The sequence below is a fragment of the Dendropsophus ebraccatus genome, chromosome 10, assembly GCF_027789765.1.
Source record: "Dendropsophus ebraccatus isolate aDenEbr1 chromosome 10, aDenEbr1.pat, whole genome shotgun sequence".
Lineage (NCBI taxonomy): Eukaryota > Metazoa > Chordata > Amphibia > Anura > Hylidae > Dendropsophus > Dendropsophus ebraccatus.
The window spans coordinates 18,555,704-18,572,426 of NC_091463.1; the positions used below are offsets into that span (position 1 = coordinate 18,555,704).

The window sequence follows — 16,723 nt, forward strand, 5'->3', positions numbered from 1 at the left end:
TGGGCTGAGATGATCTGAGCATGTGCTGCTCTCATCCAGCCGCCTGATACAGTCTGAGCTCCGGTGAATACTATCCTGTGGCTGAGCTGATTTGTTAATATAAGTATTGAGCACAAAACACAATATCACATTTTCTCCATTTTGCACCATTTTAGACCAATATTATATATGAGATGTCAGCGCCTTGTTTGTTACTATAAACAGAAGACCAATATGTAGACTGCATTTCTAGCATAGTTAATAGTTGTCCACCAGGGGGTGTGGTGAGGGCAGTGTTGGACTGGGGTATCTGGGGCCCACCAGAGGAAATGATCCTGGGGCCCACCAATGAAGAACCAGTGAGAAAAGACATGTCAGTCAGTGTTAGTGCAGGTTCTAGAGCTGGGGCCCACCGGAGGATTCTCCGGTCCTCTGGTGGGCCAGTCCGGCACTGGGTGAGAGGTCAAACCCTCATGCAGAGTGAACGCGCTGATGAAAGCAAAAACGCACCATGACGGAGTTGTTGGAATCTTGTGGAACTTTCTATATGTGATGTAATGATTAGAGATGAGTAAATTTACAGTACAAACAAAGTGGACCGCCTTCTTAGCTCGGCAATCTGCTTATCAGATAAGATATGGTTGGACATGGAGGTTCTGTATGGTAGAACATTTGCCCACAGATGTTACAGCTGGGCCCAGAGATCCTGCACAGTTGTAGATTTCCAAAGCTGGTCCCATCAATTTATGATAAATCTGGTGACTGGGCAGTGTGTCCTCCCTACATCATCACACCAGCATGGGGCAATGTGCCTACCACATCACAAGCTGGGGCCAGTGTATCCTCCCTACATCCTCACATCACACAAGCAGGGGGCAATGTATCCTCCCTATATCCTGACATCATCACACTGATATGGGGCAGTGTATCCTCCTCACATCATCACACCAGCAGGAGGCAGTGTTAGAAGGGGCGGTCTTGGCATTTCTGGGGCCCCAAGCGAAGTTATGTCTGGCCCCCCTCCCCCTCGACACGCGTTCCAAAACAATAGACCGCTGTGTGTTGCCCCCAGTAGTATATACCCCTTGTGCGCTACCGCCAGTAATATATACTCCTTGTGTGCTGCCCTCAATAGTATATATCCCTTGTGTCCTGCCCCCAGTAGTATATAGACCCCTGTGTGTTCCCCCAGTTATATATAGCCCCCCCGTGTGCTCCCCCAGAAGTATATAGACCTCCTGTGTGCTTCCCCAGTTGTATATAGACCCCCTGTGTGCTGCCCCCAGTTGTATATACCCCCTGTGTGCTCCCCCACTAGTATATAGGCCCCCTGTGTGCTCCCTCAGGGGTATTTAGCCACCCTGTGTGCTCCCCCACTTGGATATAGACCTCCTGTGTGCTCCTTCAGTAGTATATAAACCCCCTGTGTGGTTCCCCCAGGAGTATATAGACCCCCTGTGTGCCCCACCAGTATTATATAGACCCCTTGTGTGCTCCCCCAGTAGTATATAGCCCCCCCTGTGTGCTCCCCCACTTGAATATAGACCTCCTGTGTGCTCTCCAAGTTGTATATAGACCCCATTCTGCTGCCCCAAGTAGTATATAGACCCCCTGTGTGCTGCCCCCAGTAGTATATAGACCCCTCTGTGAAGCCCCAGTAGTCTATAGCCCCCCTGTGTGTTCCCCCTGTTATATAGCCCCCGTGTGTGCTCCCCCCATTTATATAGAACCCCGATGTGCACTCCACCAGTTAAACAGACCCCTGTGTGCTCCCCCTCCCATATAGTATATAACACAATAAAACAAACACTTATACTCACCTGGGTCCGGGCGTCTCCTCTTCTCTTAACTCTTGTGGCCGCAGGAAGGGTTCTCCCTGAGATCAAAAGAGACCGCACTCCCCTTGTCCTGGCGCTGATGCTCCAGTGATGTCACTGGAGTGCCGGCACCACAAGGACAAAGCTGCCACTTGTGACCGCAGGAAAAACCCTTCCTGCGGCCACAAGAGTGACTGACAGGAAGGGGGCCAATGTCTCCCGCCCTGTCAGTGCTACTGCATGTAACTATGAGCGCTCATTACGAGTGCTCATAGTTACAGTTCAGATGGCAGCAGCGAGCGGGGCAGCAGCCCTGTCCAGCGGTCTTGAGCACAAGAGCGGGGCGTGGGGGCCCCCCTGGATCCTGCTTGCTAGGCAGGATGAAGTGCTAACCACAAGGATCTATACTCCATCCCAACCATTGTCAGATTCCAAACAGAACCTGGATTTAATTTCGCTCTATAGCACTCCAGGTTTTTGTTTTTTCACAATACTATTACATATAAAGGTGACGGTGGCTGCTATCAATAACAGGACACAAGATGGGTGGTATGACACCAAGTTTCCTTCTGCTAAGTGCCTTGAAATGGTCCAGGCAGAGACTGGGTGTAATGAGGGGGCTGCCTGTGTCTGGATGGTGGACAATCCAACTGAGGGAGCTGCTCATGCTGGTCAGCAGATTACACCATTCTCTCTATTGGTGATCTGTCTGGGCCATCCAGAGCCTGTTCTATGTGTGTGCCCTCATGTAACCACTGTTCATACCATCTAAGAGCTAGGTCACAACAACTTAGATGGCAGAAATTAATTGAAACTAGCATCCTGCTTAGTCCAATGATCAACTGGACAAAATGTCTTAAAGGGGAACGCTGGCAAAACAATTTCTTTCAAATTAGCTGATGTCAGAAAGTTATATAAATTTGTAATTTACTTCTATTTAAAAACCTCAAGTCTTCCAGTAATTATCAGCTTCTGTATGTCCTGCAGGAAGTGGTGTATTCTTTCCAGTCTGACACAGTGCTCTCTGCTGCCACCTCTGTCCATGTCAGGAACTGTCCAGAGCAGTAGCAAATCCCCTTAGAAAACCTCCCCTGCTCTTGACAGTTCCTGACATGGACAGAGGTGGCATCAGAGAGCACTGTGTCAGAATATACCATTTCCTGCAGGGCATACAGCAGCTGATATCTACTGGAAGATTGAAGATTTTTTAAATAGAAGTAAATTACAGATTTATATATCCTTATAACATCAGTTAACTTGAAAAAAAAAAAAAAAGAATTTCAACAGAGTTCCCCTTTAAGACATTTTGTCCAGCTGGCAGACTTTGAGAGGGGTTGAATTATTGGATTGAGCAGGAGATTTTTAAATAGAAGTAAATTACAAATCTGTAAAATTTTCTGACATCGATTGATTTGAAAGAAAAAAAAATTGTACAGTACCCCTCTAAAGTGTATTGTATAGTCATGTCTACCAGTCACTGATCCATCACCAAGAGGTACACTACCCATAAGTAGTCTCTGAAGTTTTTTTTTTTTTTTTATAGGGCAGCAGGGGAAGCACTTTTATGCCCTCTTCTGCCAAGATCCGGCATTCAACCAGACCTCCTCACTTGTAATCATTACGCATCTTCCTAAGACAACCCCAGGACACGTTTTGCAGCAATCTGACCTCTCTACCTGGGTGTTATTTATATATATTTTTTGTCAATGGGTGTATTTATTATAAAAGTTACCCTCTGTAGACACTCAAGAAGAAGCATTGCGTTCTATTCTAAGAGGTGGGACCCACACCTATCCAGTCTGATGCATACCTATTTGTTGTGACCATTACATGGAATACACATGAGAGTGCTGTATAGACAGGACTTTGTTGATTCCCATTTATCGTTTTATAATTGCCCTTGCCATATAGGCCCTTTAACAACCCCCCCTCCCTTTCATTGTGGATCCATAGAAGATCTTTTGTTACTCTGAGTTCATTGTGTCTTGGGGTAGCTGAGCACATGACAATGAAGAACCTGACTGCATGCCGCCGCTCAGGCTGGATGAATGCCTCCATTGTTGGCTCATCCCTCACCTTTTCCTGTATCCCTCTCATTTAGCAGCACACTTGGCCTTCACATCTGTGACTCCATCTATCTCAGGGTTCGGAGCATCGTCCTCTGTACGGTGGGCGGACACAGAAGAAATATTTTGCTATCACACATACCAATATATGATGTCATGAAATGTGACTGCTAGATGCTGGCGTCGGAGGGCCGTGCTACATCAAAGTGGATCAAACAGGATTTCGGATGAGTTTGTACCAATTGTTTATGGGAATAAAGTTGGCACAGGAAGTATAGAGGGGGGACGTAGTTTGAAGATACCCAGGCCATACTTTCTCTTTGTCGTCCTTCTGTCTTCCCCTTTTCTATAATGCACAATGTCCCCTCGGTATATACAGCGCCATCACCTGATCTATATTTTAGTACATATTGATATAGTGAAAACAATAGTTCTGCTGACACGTTACACAGTGAACTAGCAGGTGTTTCCTATCAACCGCCAACACCACATGCTTGTTACGTATTGAAATCTTATGTCCTATGGTTTATTATATAGTTTACTGCCTGTTGTATACACCACATGCACAGCCTTGGTATGGATCATAGCATATCTTACAATCGAACACCATCCCCCTTTGGTGGTCACCCAAGGTGGCAGCTTTTTGGAGCTATGAGTTTGCCGCCAGTGGATAAAATCTGCATTACGAGGTTGATGGTTGGTTGGTAGTTTGCTTGGTTGATTAGCTCCTTTATAGACCTCCATAGACATTGTTGCTTGGAGAAGCTTATCATAAGGTTCTCATTAACATTTCCACAGATATGCCCAGAAAACTTCCACTACAGATTTGCAGCAGATGTTACTCTTTGCATGGTATTATGCTCTAATGAGGTTATGTATTGTATATTTGCAGTGCGAAATCTATAACAAGTCCACCACATCGCAACGTGACCTGTTAGTTCCTCATTGGCGTTTGACTCGCTTGCTCATTCTGACATATATGACCTGAATCCAGCTTAAAGGGGTAATGTTTCTCCTTAAGGAGAGAATCATACAGGGGGGTGTGGAGCCAGCCAGCCAGCATCCTGTTCTGTACTGATGAGGGGCAGGGACTCCAAAATAGCTGTAGATGGGTATCCTTACCTTCTAGCTTGGGTTGTTCCAGATCACACACTGAAGCTTCTTAAAGGGGCATAACTACTTGAAGGGAAAGCTTGCCTCTAATTTGTTCGGAGGAGCTTAAAAACATAATACAGAAGAAGAATTTTCAGTGGATTATTTGCATATTTTATCTTCCCAGTATTTTGGTATTCTTCCCCAAAAAATGGGAAGAAAAATTACATGTTTTCTCTGTAGGAAAACTGAGCTTAAAATATTATCCATCTTAAAAAAAATAAGAAATTAAGAGAATGAATAGGATGTCAAAAAGCTGAAATTCATTTATCACTTCAGTCAACTTTTGCTTTACCCCTAATAAGATATTACTAGCCAGTTAAAGGGATTATCCAGAATTAGAAAATAAAAAACAGATGTCTTCTTCCAAAAACAGCTCCACCCCTTACCTCAGGTTGTGTATGGTTAATAGAGTTGTTGGGCTTATCTACGGTATGGGGGTAGAGTAACGACAAACAACATACCTATAAACACGAACACTTACTTTGGTGGAACATGCATGCCATACTAATAGCAAGAGGCTGGTGCTAGATATATCTGGCAGTGGCTTCCCCCGGCATAACATAAGGACTGGGCAAAAGCCTCGAACCCCCACCCCCACCATTATAGGACTGTGATTAAAGGCCGTATTACACAGCACGATTTTCCTGGGGAAGCGAGTGCAGACCTCTCCGCTAAGCGCTCGCTTCCCCCTAGTTCCCCATTGGCTGCCTTTGCTATTACACACACAGACAGCAAGCGAGAGGGGCCGCCCAAAAATGACATAATCATGATGTTCAGCACGTTGAAAGATCATGCTTATAACGTGCACCATGCTATTACACTGAATGATTATCATCCGGAATGGTCGTTAATCAGCCAAGTAGGGTCTTTTCTGATATTAATCCAGTGTGTATGGGCAGTTTTATCTGATTATTCTGAAATACAGTGGGTGGTCCAAGATGGGCTCTTCCAACATCTATCGTGACCTATAAGAATGATCCTGATGGCCCCATCCAACCCCTATTAAGTAGCCATTGTTTTTATATCCCCCCCCCCCTTTTTTTTTTGTAAGTTATTGAAGTAAGTTGTCTTTTAATGAAGACTTTGCTAAAGTAATATGTATAGACGCTAATTTTATTTAAAGATTTTCACTTCTGAATACACTAAAGGACACCCCAGATTGTATGTTGCTGTACCCCACCCCTGGTGCTGAGTGAACCTGGATTAGTTTTTCTGGTGAGTCAGTCTTTAGCTTTATTGACAATCATCTGCTTTTGGAAAGGCTTCCCGGCATCATTTGGTTCAATTCTTATTTCTTCATCTTGGTTGGTCTGTAACAATCTAGATATGCCAAGAAGCAGAAAGCATAATGAAACTGTAAGACGTCGCATATTTTCGACCAGAAGTGTCCAGTGAGTCTCTGGAAGACAAAATACTGCGCCAACCAGTGATCAAGAAGTTTTAGATTAACGAATCCTAGGCACGATATGGAGGCAAGAACCAAGTACATCCTTGTGGTTGCATCTCCATACTTTCTCTGCAGTCTCAGTCCCGATGTGAATGCCCATAGGATATGTATGACCAGAGCTACTTCAAATCCTTGTGGATGGATCGTGCTCAGGAAATAGCTGCTCAATGAGAGGAACTCCACCGCTATGAAGTGTTGGCGGTCCCAGTTGTTCAGTATGGAGTTCCCCCAGATAATTGCCCATGCAAAAATAGGCATTGTAAACCATTGGTCTAGAACAGCAGCCCAGTGTGTCTGAGTCCATATCCTGGCCCACTGGACTGGGCCATATACAATAGCCATCCAGGAGAAGACATTCTTCAGATAGCGTCCATTCGGGCTTTGAATTCCAATATCCTTGTCATCCTGGGCCAGCCAATATATACCCAAAATAATATATCCAAGATTAATGAGAGAGTTACAAGGCATGGAGAGGAAACCAGGGAGTCCTGGCACAGGCTTCTCAGCATAGTGACTGTAGCCTAGCTCTGTAGTAACTGTGTCCAATACCCCGGTGCTCACAGTCACCAGGCACACTGCGACAGCCACTAGAACATGCCACAATGAATGGTCCTGTGCTGTCATTTTTGAAATATTCATTTCCAAAAAGTGGAATATGGCTGCAGAGGCTTGCGACCAGTCAGCGTGATATCTTCACCTCCACCCCCCTGTTTGGTTTTCAGCAGATTATGCACTTCCTGAATGTGGCTGTGCACAGAGGCGTTCTCGTGCTGCAGGAGTGGAGGGGCCGGAGCTTTCCACATACATTCTCTTGCACTTTGCTCGGCTCCCTGCTGTTACACGCTTTCAGTTTAGTAGGCGATGAATGCCGCTTCCATCCATTTTCCTGTAAAAAATAAAGCACCTATTTAATGCTTTTTTTTTTTTAGTTTTACCCGACACATCGATTGATGATGGTGCTGAATGTAGTTATATAAACCTACTGAAATACTTGATGCCATAGGGAGATTATTATTTTGTTATTGACTGTATGCGCCATCCTTCAGATTTGACAAATCAAGTGCTAGAAGTTGTGAACAAAAGTGTGTGTGTGGGGGGGGGGGGGGGCATAAACATTACATCAGGATAGCAGCTTGCTTCTTGTTGACAATATTTCTCCCATAGTAGGGGGGCTAAAGCCAACTCATAATCCCCTAGATTCTATCTTCCTAAACGACTTTATTTTTACCCTCTTCTGTTTGTGTAAGAAAAAAAAAAGTAGTTTGGGGGGTGGAGCGGACTAAAGCTGCACAGGAAACCCATGTGACATTTCTTGGCATCTGACACCACCAGGATTGCAAAGTGATATATACAAGGGAATTGTGTTGTATCGAGATGCAGACAACTAGCTACATCTGGAGGATTACCACACCTGTCCTATACTCCCCAGTCATCCTCCACATTGCAGATTATAGGATCGGTGACATAAACATGAATTTACCCTCTGTTCCTCTGTGTGTCTTTGCAGATATCCTTGATTTACCCTGAGCACTAATAAGGGAAGGTCCGAGCTTTTGAATATTCTATATTTTCAGCAAAAAGCTATAAACATACAGAAATTCGAGTGTTAGGTTTAATGCCAATAAACGGGTTACGGCTCTGAATAAACTCAGCTGGGCACCATGAGAATTCGTTAGGTCTTTAGCATAGCTGTAAATTGTGCTTTGGCTTTCCAAGCATGATGGGAAATGTAGTTTTGCAACAGCTGGAGGGCCGCGAGTTTGACACCCCTGGTCTAAGGAGTTATATGTACTTCATCCTTAACCCCCTGTAAAGGATTATGGACTTTACTACAAGGAATCCTATAGTCATTACCCCTGTAGGAGACACTGTGTCAAAGTATCCAAGACCACAGGTAGGATACGTATTTGGACAGGGCAAGGCTTGTAAATGAAGATCAGGAAGAGGTCATGGCTGTCCATAAAGGCCACTAGGCCTGAAGCATAAGCCAAGTTAAAACCAAGAACAGAAATAAGAAATGCACACCAAAGCAGACTGGAACCAAAGTGCTAAAGAATGAAAGAGTGAAAGAATGTATTTAGCGCTGTATATTAGGCAGCTGTTTCATGTGAAGTCTTCCACTGGACACTGACAGGTGACTGACATACATTTCCTTCTGTGCTTTACTTACTATCTGGCTTTCATGTTTGACCATATTCTTGTTCTTTCATTCTGGTACTTTCTGGCAATTGTAATCCTCAATACTTACCTTGCCCCTGACTATATTAGGTGATACGGCAACAGACTCTGTACCAGCACCAATGGGACTGCAGCTTTCTAAGTCCACTACTGGTAGTACCGTAACACTTACAGTTGTTTTCCTCAGCCTGGTGGAAGGTCAGCTTATCTGCCTTCATGTAACTCGGGAAGTTACATGTATAGAAGTCTGTACAAGCTATAATGTAACACAAAACTGTAACTTTGCTCCTATTGCATTAGAATTGGCTGATGCAATGTGAATGAGGAGCATGGGGAGGAACGATGGTTAAGTACAGAGCCAGAGACACAAAGGGGTGGAGTGTGACCAGTACCAGGACAGCTGTGGGAATAATAGTGTCACGGCTATGACACACAGACCACTATTACTAGTGTCACCTACCAATGAAAAATCTGTAACTGACTAAAATAAGGAGAGGGAGTTAGATAGGTCTAAGCCAGTGATCACACATTTGCCTTTCTTGTTGCATTTCTCTGTTTACATAATTAGAGTAGTCGAGTAGATAGTAGTAGAGATAGTAGTAGAGTAGATAGTCATCTAGGTTTTTCCATATGATGAACATTACCAGAATTCATCAGACTGTGTAAACGAGAAAAACACCAGCGATGAAGCCTGGTAATGCTGATCACATGATGAAGCCTGGTAATGCTGATCACATGATGAAGCCCGGTAATCCTGATCACATGATGAAGCCTGGTAATCCTGATCACATGATGAAGCCTGGTAATCCTAAACATAATGAAGCCTGGTAATGCTGACCACATGATGAAGCCTGGTAATACTGACCACAATATGAAGCCTGGTAATGCTGACCACATGATGAAGCCTGGTAATGCTGATCTCATGATGAAGCCTGGTAATGCTGACCACATGATGAAGCCTGGTAATGCTGACCACAATATGAAGCCTGGTAATGCTGACCACATGATGAAGCCTGGTAATGCTGACCACAATATGAAGCCTGGTAATGCTGACCACATGATGAAGCCTGGTAATGCTGACCACAATATGAAGCCTGGTAATGCTGATCACATGATGAAGCTTGGTAATGCTGACCACATGATGAAGCCTGATAATGCTGACCACATGATGAAGCCTGGTAATGCTGACCACATGATGAAGCCTGGTAATGCTGACCACATGATGAAGCCTGGTAATGCTGACCACATGATGAAGCCTGGTAATGCTGATCTCATGATGAAGCCTGGTAACGCTGACCACATGATGAAGCCTGGTAATGCTGACCACATGATGAAGCCTGGTAATGCTGACCACATGATGAAGCCTGGTAATGCTGATCTCATGATGAAGCCTGATAATGCTGATCACATGGCAAAGCCCAGACAGTCAGTATAGACATATTTGCAGAGGCCACATAATTAATCATGCTCTAATTAAGTAACTAAAAAATAGCAACAACTGTAAAAACGGCTTAAATTATATTTTGTTTGGAAAATCCCCAAAAATGGCATACACAATGTAACAGTGGGCAGACCCTCACCGATAACCAATTTCAGACATTCCTTACCAATCATTCATGTAGGTGATGTGACATGTAAAAACCTATTAGAACACAAATCCCCTTGTCACGTGAAGAAAAATTCCCTGTATGGGACTCCAGATTATTGGCATCCTCTATACAATAATACTTAGGGCCATAGAATTGTAAACAAAATAAATGGTATTAAAGGGTGTATTCAACCAAGGGCACTATTACACAGGTAGCTTATCACGCAAATTATCATTATATTGTTCGCATTTCAACAATAATCGTTTCGTGTAATCGCATATTCATATTACTGTTAAAAATCACTTTATCAAATACAAACCTAAAGTGTAAAGATATCTCAGATTTAAGCCAAACCGATTGGATCTCACTCCCGACACCCTGGTGAACAGCTAGGTTTGCAGGCCACAGCCTTTAGGCATTTCTCTTACAGCAGCCACTGCATGGGTGATGCAATATTACTTGGTCCATTCAGATGAATACCCATCCATTCAATATTGGCAGGGTTTGATTTGGAAGCAGGAAAACATGCACACAGAATAGCTACCATTGCACAAATTGGTTTAAATAGGATTACCCGATGATTAAAAGATATCTCCCTATCCACAGGACAGGGGGTAACTACCATAGTTGATGTGTTTTGACTGCTAGTACCCCGATATGTTGTCAATAGGGATGGTCCGAACCTGCCGAGGTTCGGGTTCGTATGAACCCGAACGCTCGGCAGCAGATTCCTGCTGTCTGCCCGCTCTGTGGAGCGGGCGGATACAGCGGGAGTAACGCCTGGAAAACTGGGATACAGCCTATGGCTGTATCCCAGTTTTCCAGGCGGTCCTCCTGTTGGATCCGCCCCCTCCACGGAGCGGGCAGACAGTGGGAATCATTACCGAGGGTTCGGGTTCGTACGAACCCGAACCGAACTCGGTTTGGATCATCCCTAGTTGTCAATACTATTTTATTCAACTGAATCCTTTAGTTAGCTGAAAATCCATCTCCACTTCCACCAAGTATTTCCTGTAGTTGAAGACAACGTTTGGACAAACTTTAAGAGGAATTTTGGACCATTTCTTCCTATAAACGTGTTTCAGTTGTTCAGTATTTCTGGGAGGCCTTCTATGCACCGCAGTATTCAGATACCGCCACAGCATCTCAATAGGTTTAAGGTCAGGACTCTGACATGGCTATTCTAAAACACAAATTCTCCTGTGCTTTGGGTCATTGTCCTGTTGCATCACCCTGAACTGCTGCCCTTACATTCTCCTGTACATTGTTTTGATATATTGTTGAATTCATTTACTCATTGCAAGCCAACCATGGTACCATCCCCAAACCATGATGCTCCTTCTACACGCGTCACAGCTGAAATGTTTTTGTGTTATGCAGTACAGTGGTGCCTTGGATTATGAGCATAATTCGTTCCGGGACCGTGCTTGTAATCCAAATCACTCTTAAACCAAAGAAAATTTTCCCATAAGAAATACTTAAAATGCAGACAATTGATTCCACACCCCAAAAATTATTATTTTACATTCTGAATAACATGTAAAACAAATGAAACAAACATTTACAAACAGCAGAATATGTGATAATATAAGTTACTATACAGTAATGGAGAGGATGGAAAACACAAGGGCTGACAGAGACTGCAGGGAGCATGGAGGAATGAGCAGGGCAGATGTGGGCACATACATGCAGCACTCTCTGTCCAGGGAGAGAGGGGTTACAGCTATGGAGAGATTACCTCCACAGTCCTGTCCCCTGATGCAAGCCCCAGCCTGAAGTGAATCTGCTATGATTTGGAAGGTGAGGGAGACTTCCTGGGTCAGAGTACAGGGCTGTAGACCCTGCTATGCAGACCATGCCCCTCCCCCATTCCCCCTCCCACCCAGTACAGGGAGCTCTTAAACCAAAGCAATACTCTTACACCAAGTCACAATTTTGAAAAACTGTGAGCTCTTAAACCAAATTGCTCTTAATCCAAGTTACTCTTAAACCAAGGTACCACTGCATTTCTTTTCCTCCAAAGATGTTTTTGTTTATCTGTTCAAAAAATTTCACTTTTGTCTTACCTGTCCATTGAACATTTTCCCACTGTTAACACCTAGACAGACAGGCTTGGGAATGGCCACAATTAATTATTGAAGTAATTTACAGAGACCATTGCTTATTTTTTTTCAAAATTGATTAATGCATGCATGCCTAAGGGTACAAACACACATACCGTATACGCAGCAGATCTGCAGCAGATTTGATGCTGTGTTCAGTTATTTAGATCAAATCTGCTGCGTATCTGCTGTGTATCGCAGCAGAAAATATGCTGCGTATAAGGTGTGTGTGTTTGTACCCCAATAGTAAATTTGGCACAAGGAAAGCAAAAATATTCACTATGTAATAATTTACACCTAAAAAATATCTCAGATGATAGATTCCCCACTAAGGGGGGGAGATTTATCAAACATGGTGTAAAGTGAAACTGGCTCAGTTGCCCCTAGCAACCAATCAGATTCCATCTTTCATTCGGCCGCCGGAGCTGATACTTTACCTGATCAGGTGAAGTATATACTCCAGCCAGCCGCCCGCCCGCAGCCCTGGCTCCCCGCTCACCTGCAGCCCCGGCCGCCCGATCAGAAAAATAACTTTAATCCCCTGGGCGCTTGACAGGCAGAGACGGGGAGGTAGTCATCTGGGCGGCTCCCACCCAGTGTCTAGTCACCGCTCTCTGCCTGTCAGTGCACTCATGACAGAGAGGTCCGTTACTAGTGTCTCTGCCTGTCGATCATCCCTCAGAGCGCGCTGACAGGCAGAGCGTGGTGACTAGACATGGGCAGGGAGCCGCCCAGATGACTACCTCCCCGCCTCTCCCTGTCACGCGCCCAGGGGATTAAAGGAGTAGTGCGGCGCTAAACAATTATTCACTAAATAACACACATTACAAAGTTATACAACTTTGTAATGTATGTTATGTTAGTGAATGCCCCCCTTCCCCGTGTTTCCCCCCATCCACGCTAGACCCGGAAGTGTAGAGCTCTATACACACCCGATTCGTGCCGCCATCTTCAGGACAATGATGTCATCTTCGGGAGGCCGGCCAAACCGCTCCCGCTGTCCCTCATGCCGGCCCCCATCTGTCGCGTCATCAGCTGCGATTGGCTGAGCATAACTTTGCTCAGCCAATCGTGGCTGAGCAGCTGATGACGCGGCAGATGGGGGCCGGCATGAGGGAAGGCTGGTCCGGACCGGCCGGCCTCCAGAAGACGACGTCATTGTCCCCAAGATGGCAGCCGGGGTCGACACGAATCGGGTGAGTATAGAGCACTACACTTCCGGGTCTAGCATGGGTGGGGGAGGAAACACGGGGTTGTATAACTTTGTAATATGTGTTATTTAGTGAATAATTGTTTAACGCCGCACTACCCCTTTAAAGTGCTTTTTTTCGGGTAACCAGCTCCTGCTGCAGCCGCTGGATACAGTGGTTCAGGGAAGCATATCAGTGCGATTGGGCTGATTGGTTCCCTTTAACCTCTTAAGGACGGAGCCAATTTTCGTTTTTGCGTTTTCGTTTTTTCTTCCTTCTGTTTAAAAGGCCATAGCAGTTGCATTTTTCCACGTAGAGACCCACATGAGCCCTTATTTTTTGCGTCACTAATTGTACTTTGCAATGACAGGCTGAATTTTTGCATAAAGTACACTGCGAAACCAGTAAAAAATTCAATGTGTGGTGAAATTGAACAAAAAAAACGTATTTTGTTTATTTGGCGGATATTTGTTTTTACACCATTCTCCCTGGGGTAAAACTGACTTGTTAGGCATGTTCCTCAAGTCGTTACGATTAAAACGATATATAACATGATATAACTTTTATATTATCTGATGGCTTGTAAAAAATTCAAACCATTGTTAAAAAATCGCTCTATTCCCAGGCTTATAGTGCTTTTATTCTTCGGTCTATGGGGCTGAGTGAGGTGTCATTTTTTGCGCCATGATGTTAACTTTCTATCGGTACCTTGATTGCGCATATACGACTTTTTGATCGCTTTTATTACATTTTTTCTGGATTTGATGCAACTTTGGGATTTTTTTGCGCTTACGCCGTTTACCGTGCGAGATCAGGAATGTGATAAATTAATAGTTTGGCGATTAAGCACGCGGCGATAGCAAACATGTTTGTTTGTTTATTTATTTATTTTTATTTATCACCTGGGAAAAGGGGGGTGATTCAGATTTTTATTAGGGGAGGGGGCTTTTTATTAACAACAACACTTTTCTTTTTTTTTTTACACATATACTAGAAGCCCCCCTGGGGGACTTCTAGTATATGCACTCTGATCTCTCATTGATCTATGCTGTATATAGTTATATAGCATAGATCGATAAGATAGGCACTTGATTGCTTTCAGCTGCTGCAGCCGAAAACAACCAAGTGCCGAGCCGGGATCAGCGCCATTTTGGCGAAGACCCCGGCAGGTAACTGACAAGGAGATCGCTCCTCTGGGACAACGTTCCGGGGGGCGATCTCTGCCACTAGACACCAGGGAACGGCTGCGTACAAGTGATCGGATGCAGCTGTCAACTTTGACAGCTGCCTCTGATTACTTAATTAGCGGGCGCGGCGTTCGGACCGTGTCCGCTAATAGCCGCGGTCCCGGGCTACACGCGGCACCCGGGATCGCGGCAGTTCAGAGCGCGGGCGCCACCTCTTGCAGACGCATGACGTACCGGTACGTCATGCGTCCTTAAGAGGTTATCCAAGATTAGAAAAAACAGAACTCTATTAATTTTAAAAGGGGTAGTGCGGCCCACATAGTAGCCAATCCCCCCATATAGTGCCCACATAGTAGCCAATGCCCCATATAGTGCCCCACATAGTAGCCAATGCCCCATAAAGTGCCCACATAGTAGCCAATGCCCCCATATAGTAGCCAATCCCCCCATATAGTAGCCAATCCCCCATATAGCGCCCCACATAGTAGCCAATCCTCCCATTTGTGTGGCCTGACCAGAAAAACCAATAAACCAGTAACTCACCTGTCCGCCGGTCCCAGCAGCTCCTCTCCCGGCAGAGCGCGCACTCCCGTCATCCTTTGGGGCGGGCAGCGGGGTATACAGACACTGACTGTGCCGGAAGTAATTCATGATAGAGGCTGCAGGTCACTTCCGGCACAGTCAGTGTCTGTATACCCCGCTGCCCGTCCCGGAGGATGACAAGAGTGCGAGCTCTGCCGGGAGAGGACCGGCGGACAGGTGACTTACTGGTTTATTGTTTTTTTCGGTGCGGCCACATATAATGCGGGACACTGGGTGCCGTTCCGAGACCGCGGGACAGAACCTCGAAAATGGGACTGTCCCACGGAATCCGGGACAGTTGGGAGCTATGCAAGGGTGGGAGTTATGGTAGGGACTCTTGTGAACTAGGAGACCTGCACGTGGTACATGAGGCAATATGTTTTGATCAAATCGTATACTAACATCTTGGCGTTGGGTTTTAAATATAGCCAAGAGGCATAAGTGTCAGCCATAGGTGTGAGGTGCAGCTGCTCCTTTGTCTCCATGTCCACAATTCATTTTAACAACATATAAAAATGTTATTACACTAGAATACCCGTTTAAAAAGTGTTGCCCAGGAGCAGACAAATATGTCTTCTTTAAAAACAGTGCCACAACTGTCTGTAGGTTGCATTTGTTATTGCAAATGACTTCTATTGAAGGCTGAGCTGCAATACCACAAACAACCTGTGGATGGAGGTGGCGCTAATAAAAATCACACCTCATGACTAAACCCTTTAAAGGTTCCCCTTAAAGCCAATTTCTCCCACAATCCTCCATTTTGGTTTATGAAGCCAATATGCTGCCCAAAATTTGCGCAACCCTCTGCATCTTCTTTCTCTGGGGAGTCATTTCTGGTCAGCAGCCATGTACGCCTAACATAGCCACCATGAGCATACCTTGCCTAATATGCCACATAATGGGCTGACTGACAGAACTCAGCCATAGAAGGAAAACAGCACAAAGCTGCCATAAAAGATATACCAGTCGTGATTATCTCTGACACACGATATGACAGTTCTCTCCCCCTCAGACTCGCTAATCCCCGTCCTGGCTATCAGATTACACTTTTTATCGTGTTTTATGCTAATGAGCCGCCATGTTTCCCGCCTCGCAAAGAACAGCTATGAGGGAGGTGGGGTAAAGCGAGCAAAATGGCGGCGTCCTCTACCTCGTGCCAGTAAGCCTTGACAACCGTTGCTAGGACCCGCGTCTAAGATGGCGGCCGCGCCTGCAAAGAAGGCGCCATGACAGTTACTGGGATAAAGGACGGCGCGCTGGCACTTGGCAGCCGCCCTTGTCCCGATTTGGCAGCCAGAGGCTCCGCACGGCTAGCAAACATGGAGATCGGTGTCTGCACGTTGTTTCGGGATAAAAACTAGCTTTAAACGTCGCCGTTCTTTTGTATTTAACCAACATCCGGGCATACAGGAAGGAGCCGCCGCCATTAGC

The 16,723-nt window shown here is 45.2% G+C and overlaps 1 protein-coding gene across 1 annotated transcript; it reads right to left on the reverse strand.

Annotated features, from left to right (window-relative positions):
- Positions 1-6,109: 6,109 nt before the first annotated feature.
- On the reverse strand, positions 6,110-9,912 carry TMEM187 (transmembrane protein 187). Its single transcript, XM_069942871.1, has 2 exons — positions 9,508-9,912; positions 6,110-7,350 (listed from the first exon to the last, which is right to left on the reverse strand). The coding sequence occupies exon 2, from the start codon at positions 7,101-7,103 to the stop codon at positions 6,306-6,308; it is 798 nt and encodes a 265-aa protein (XP_069798972.1). The 5' UTR covers positions 7,104-7,350; positions 9,508-9,912; the 3' UTR covers positions 6,110-6,305.
- Between the last annotated feature and the right edge of the window lie 6,811 nt (positions 9,913-16,723).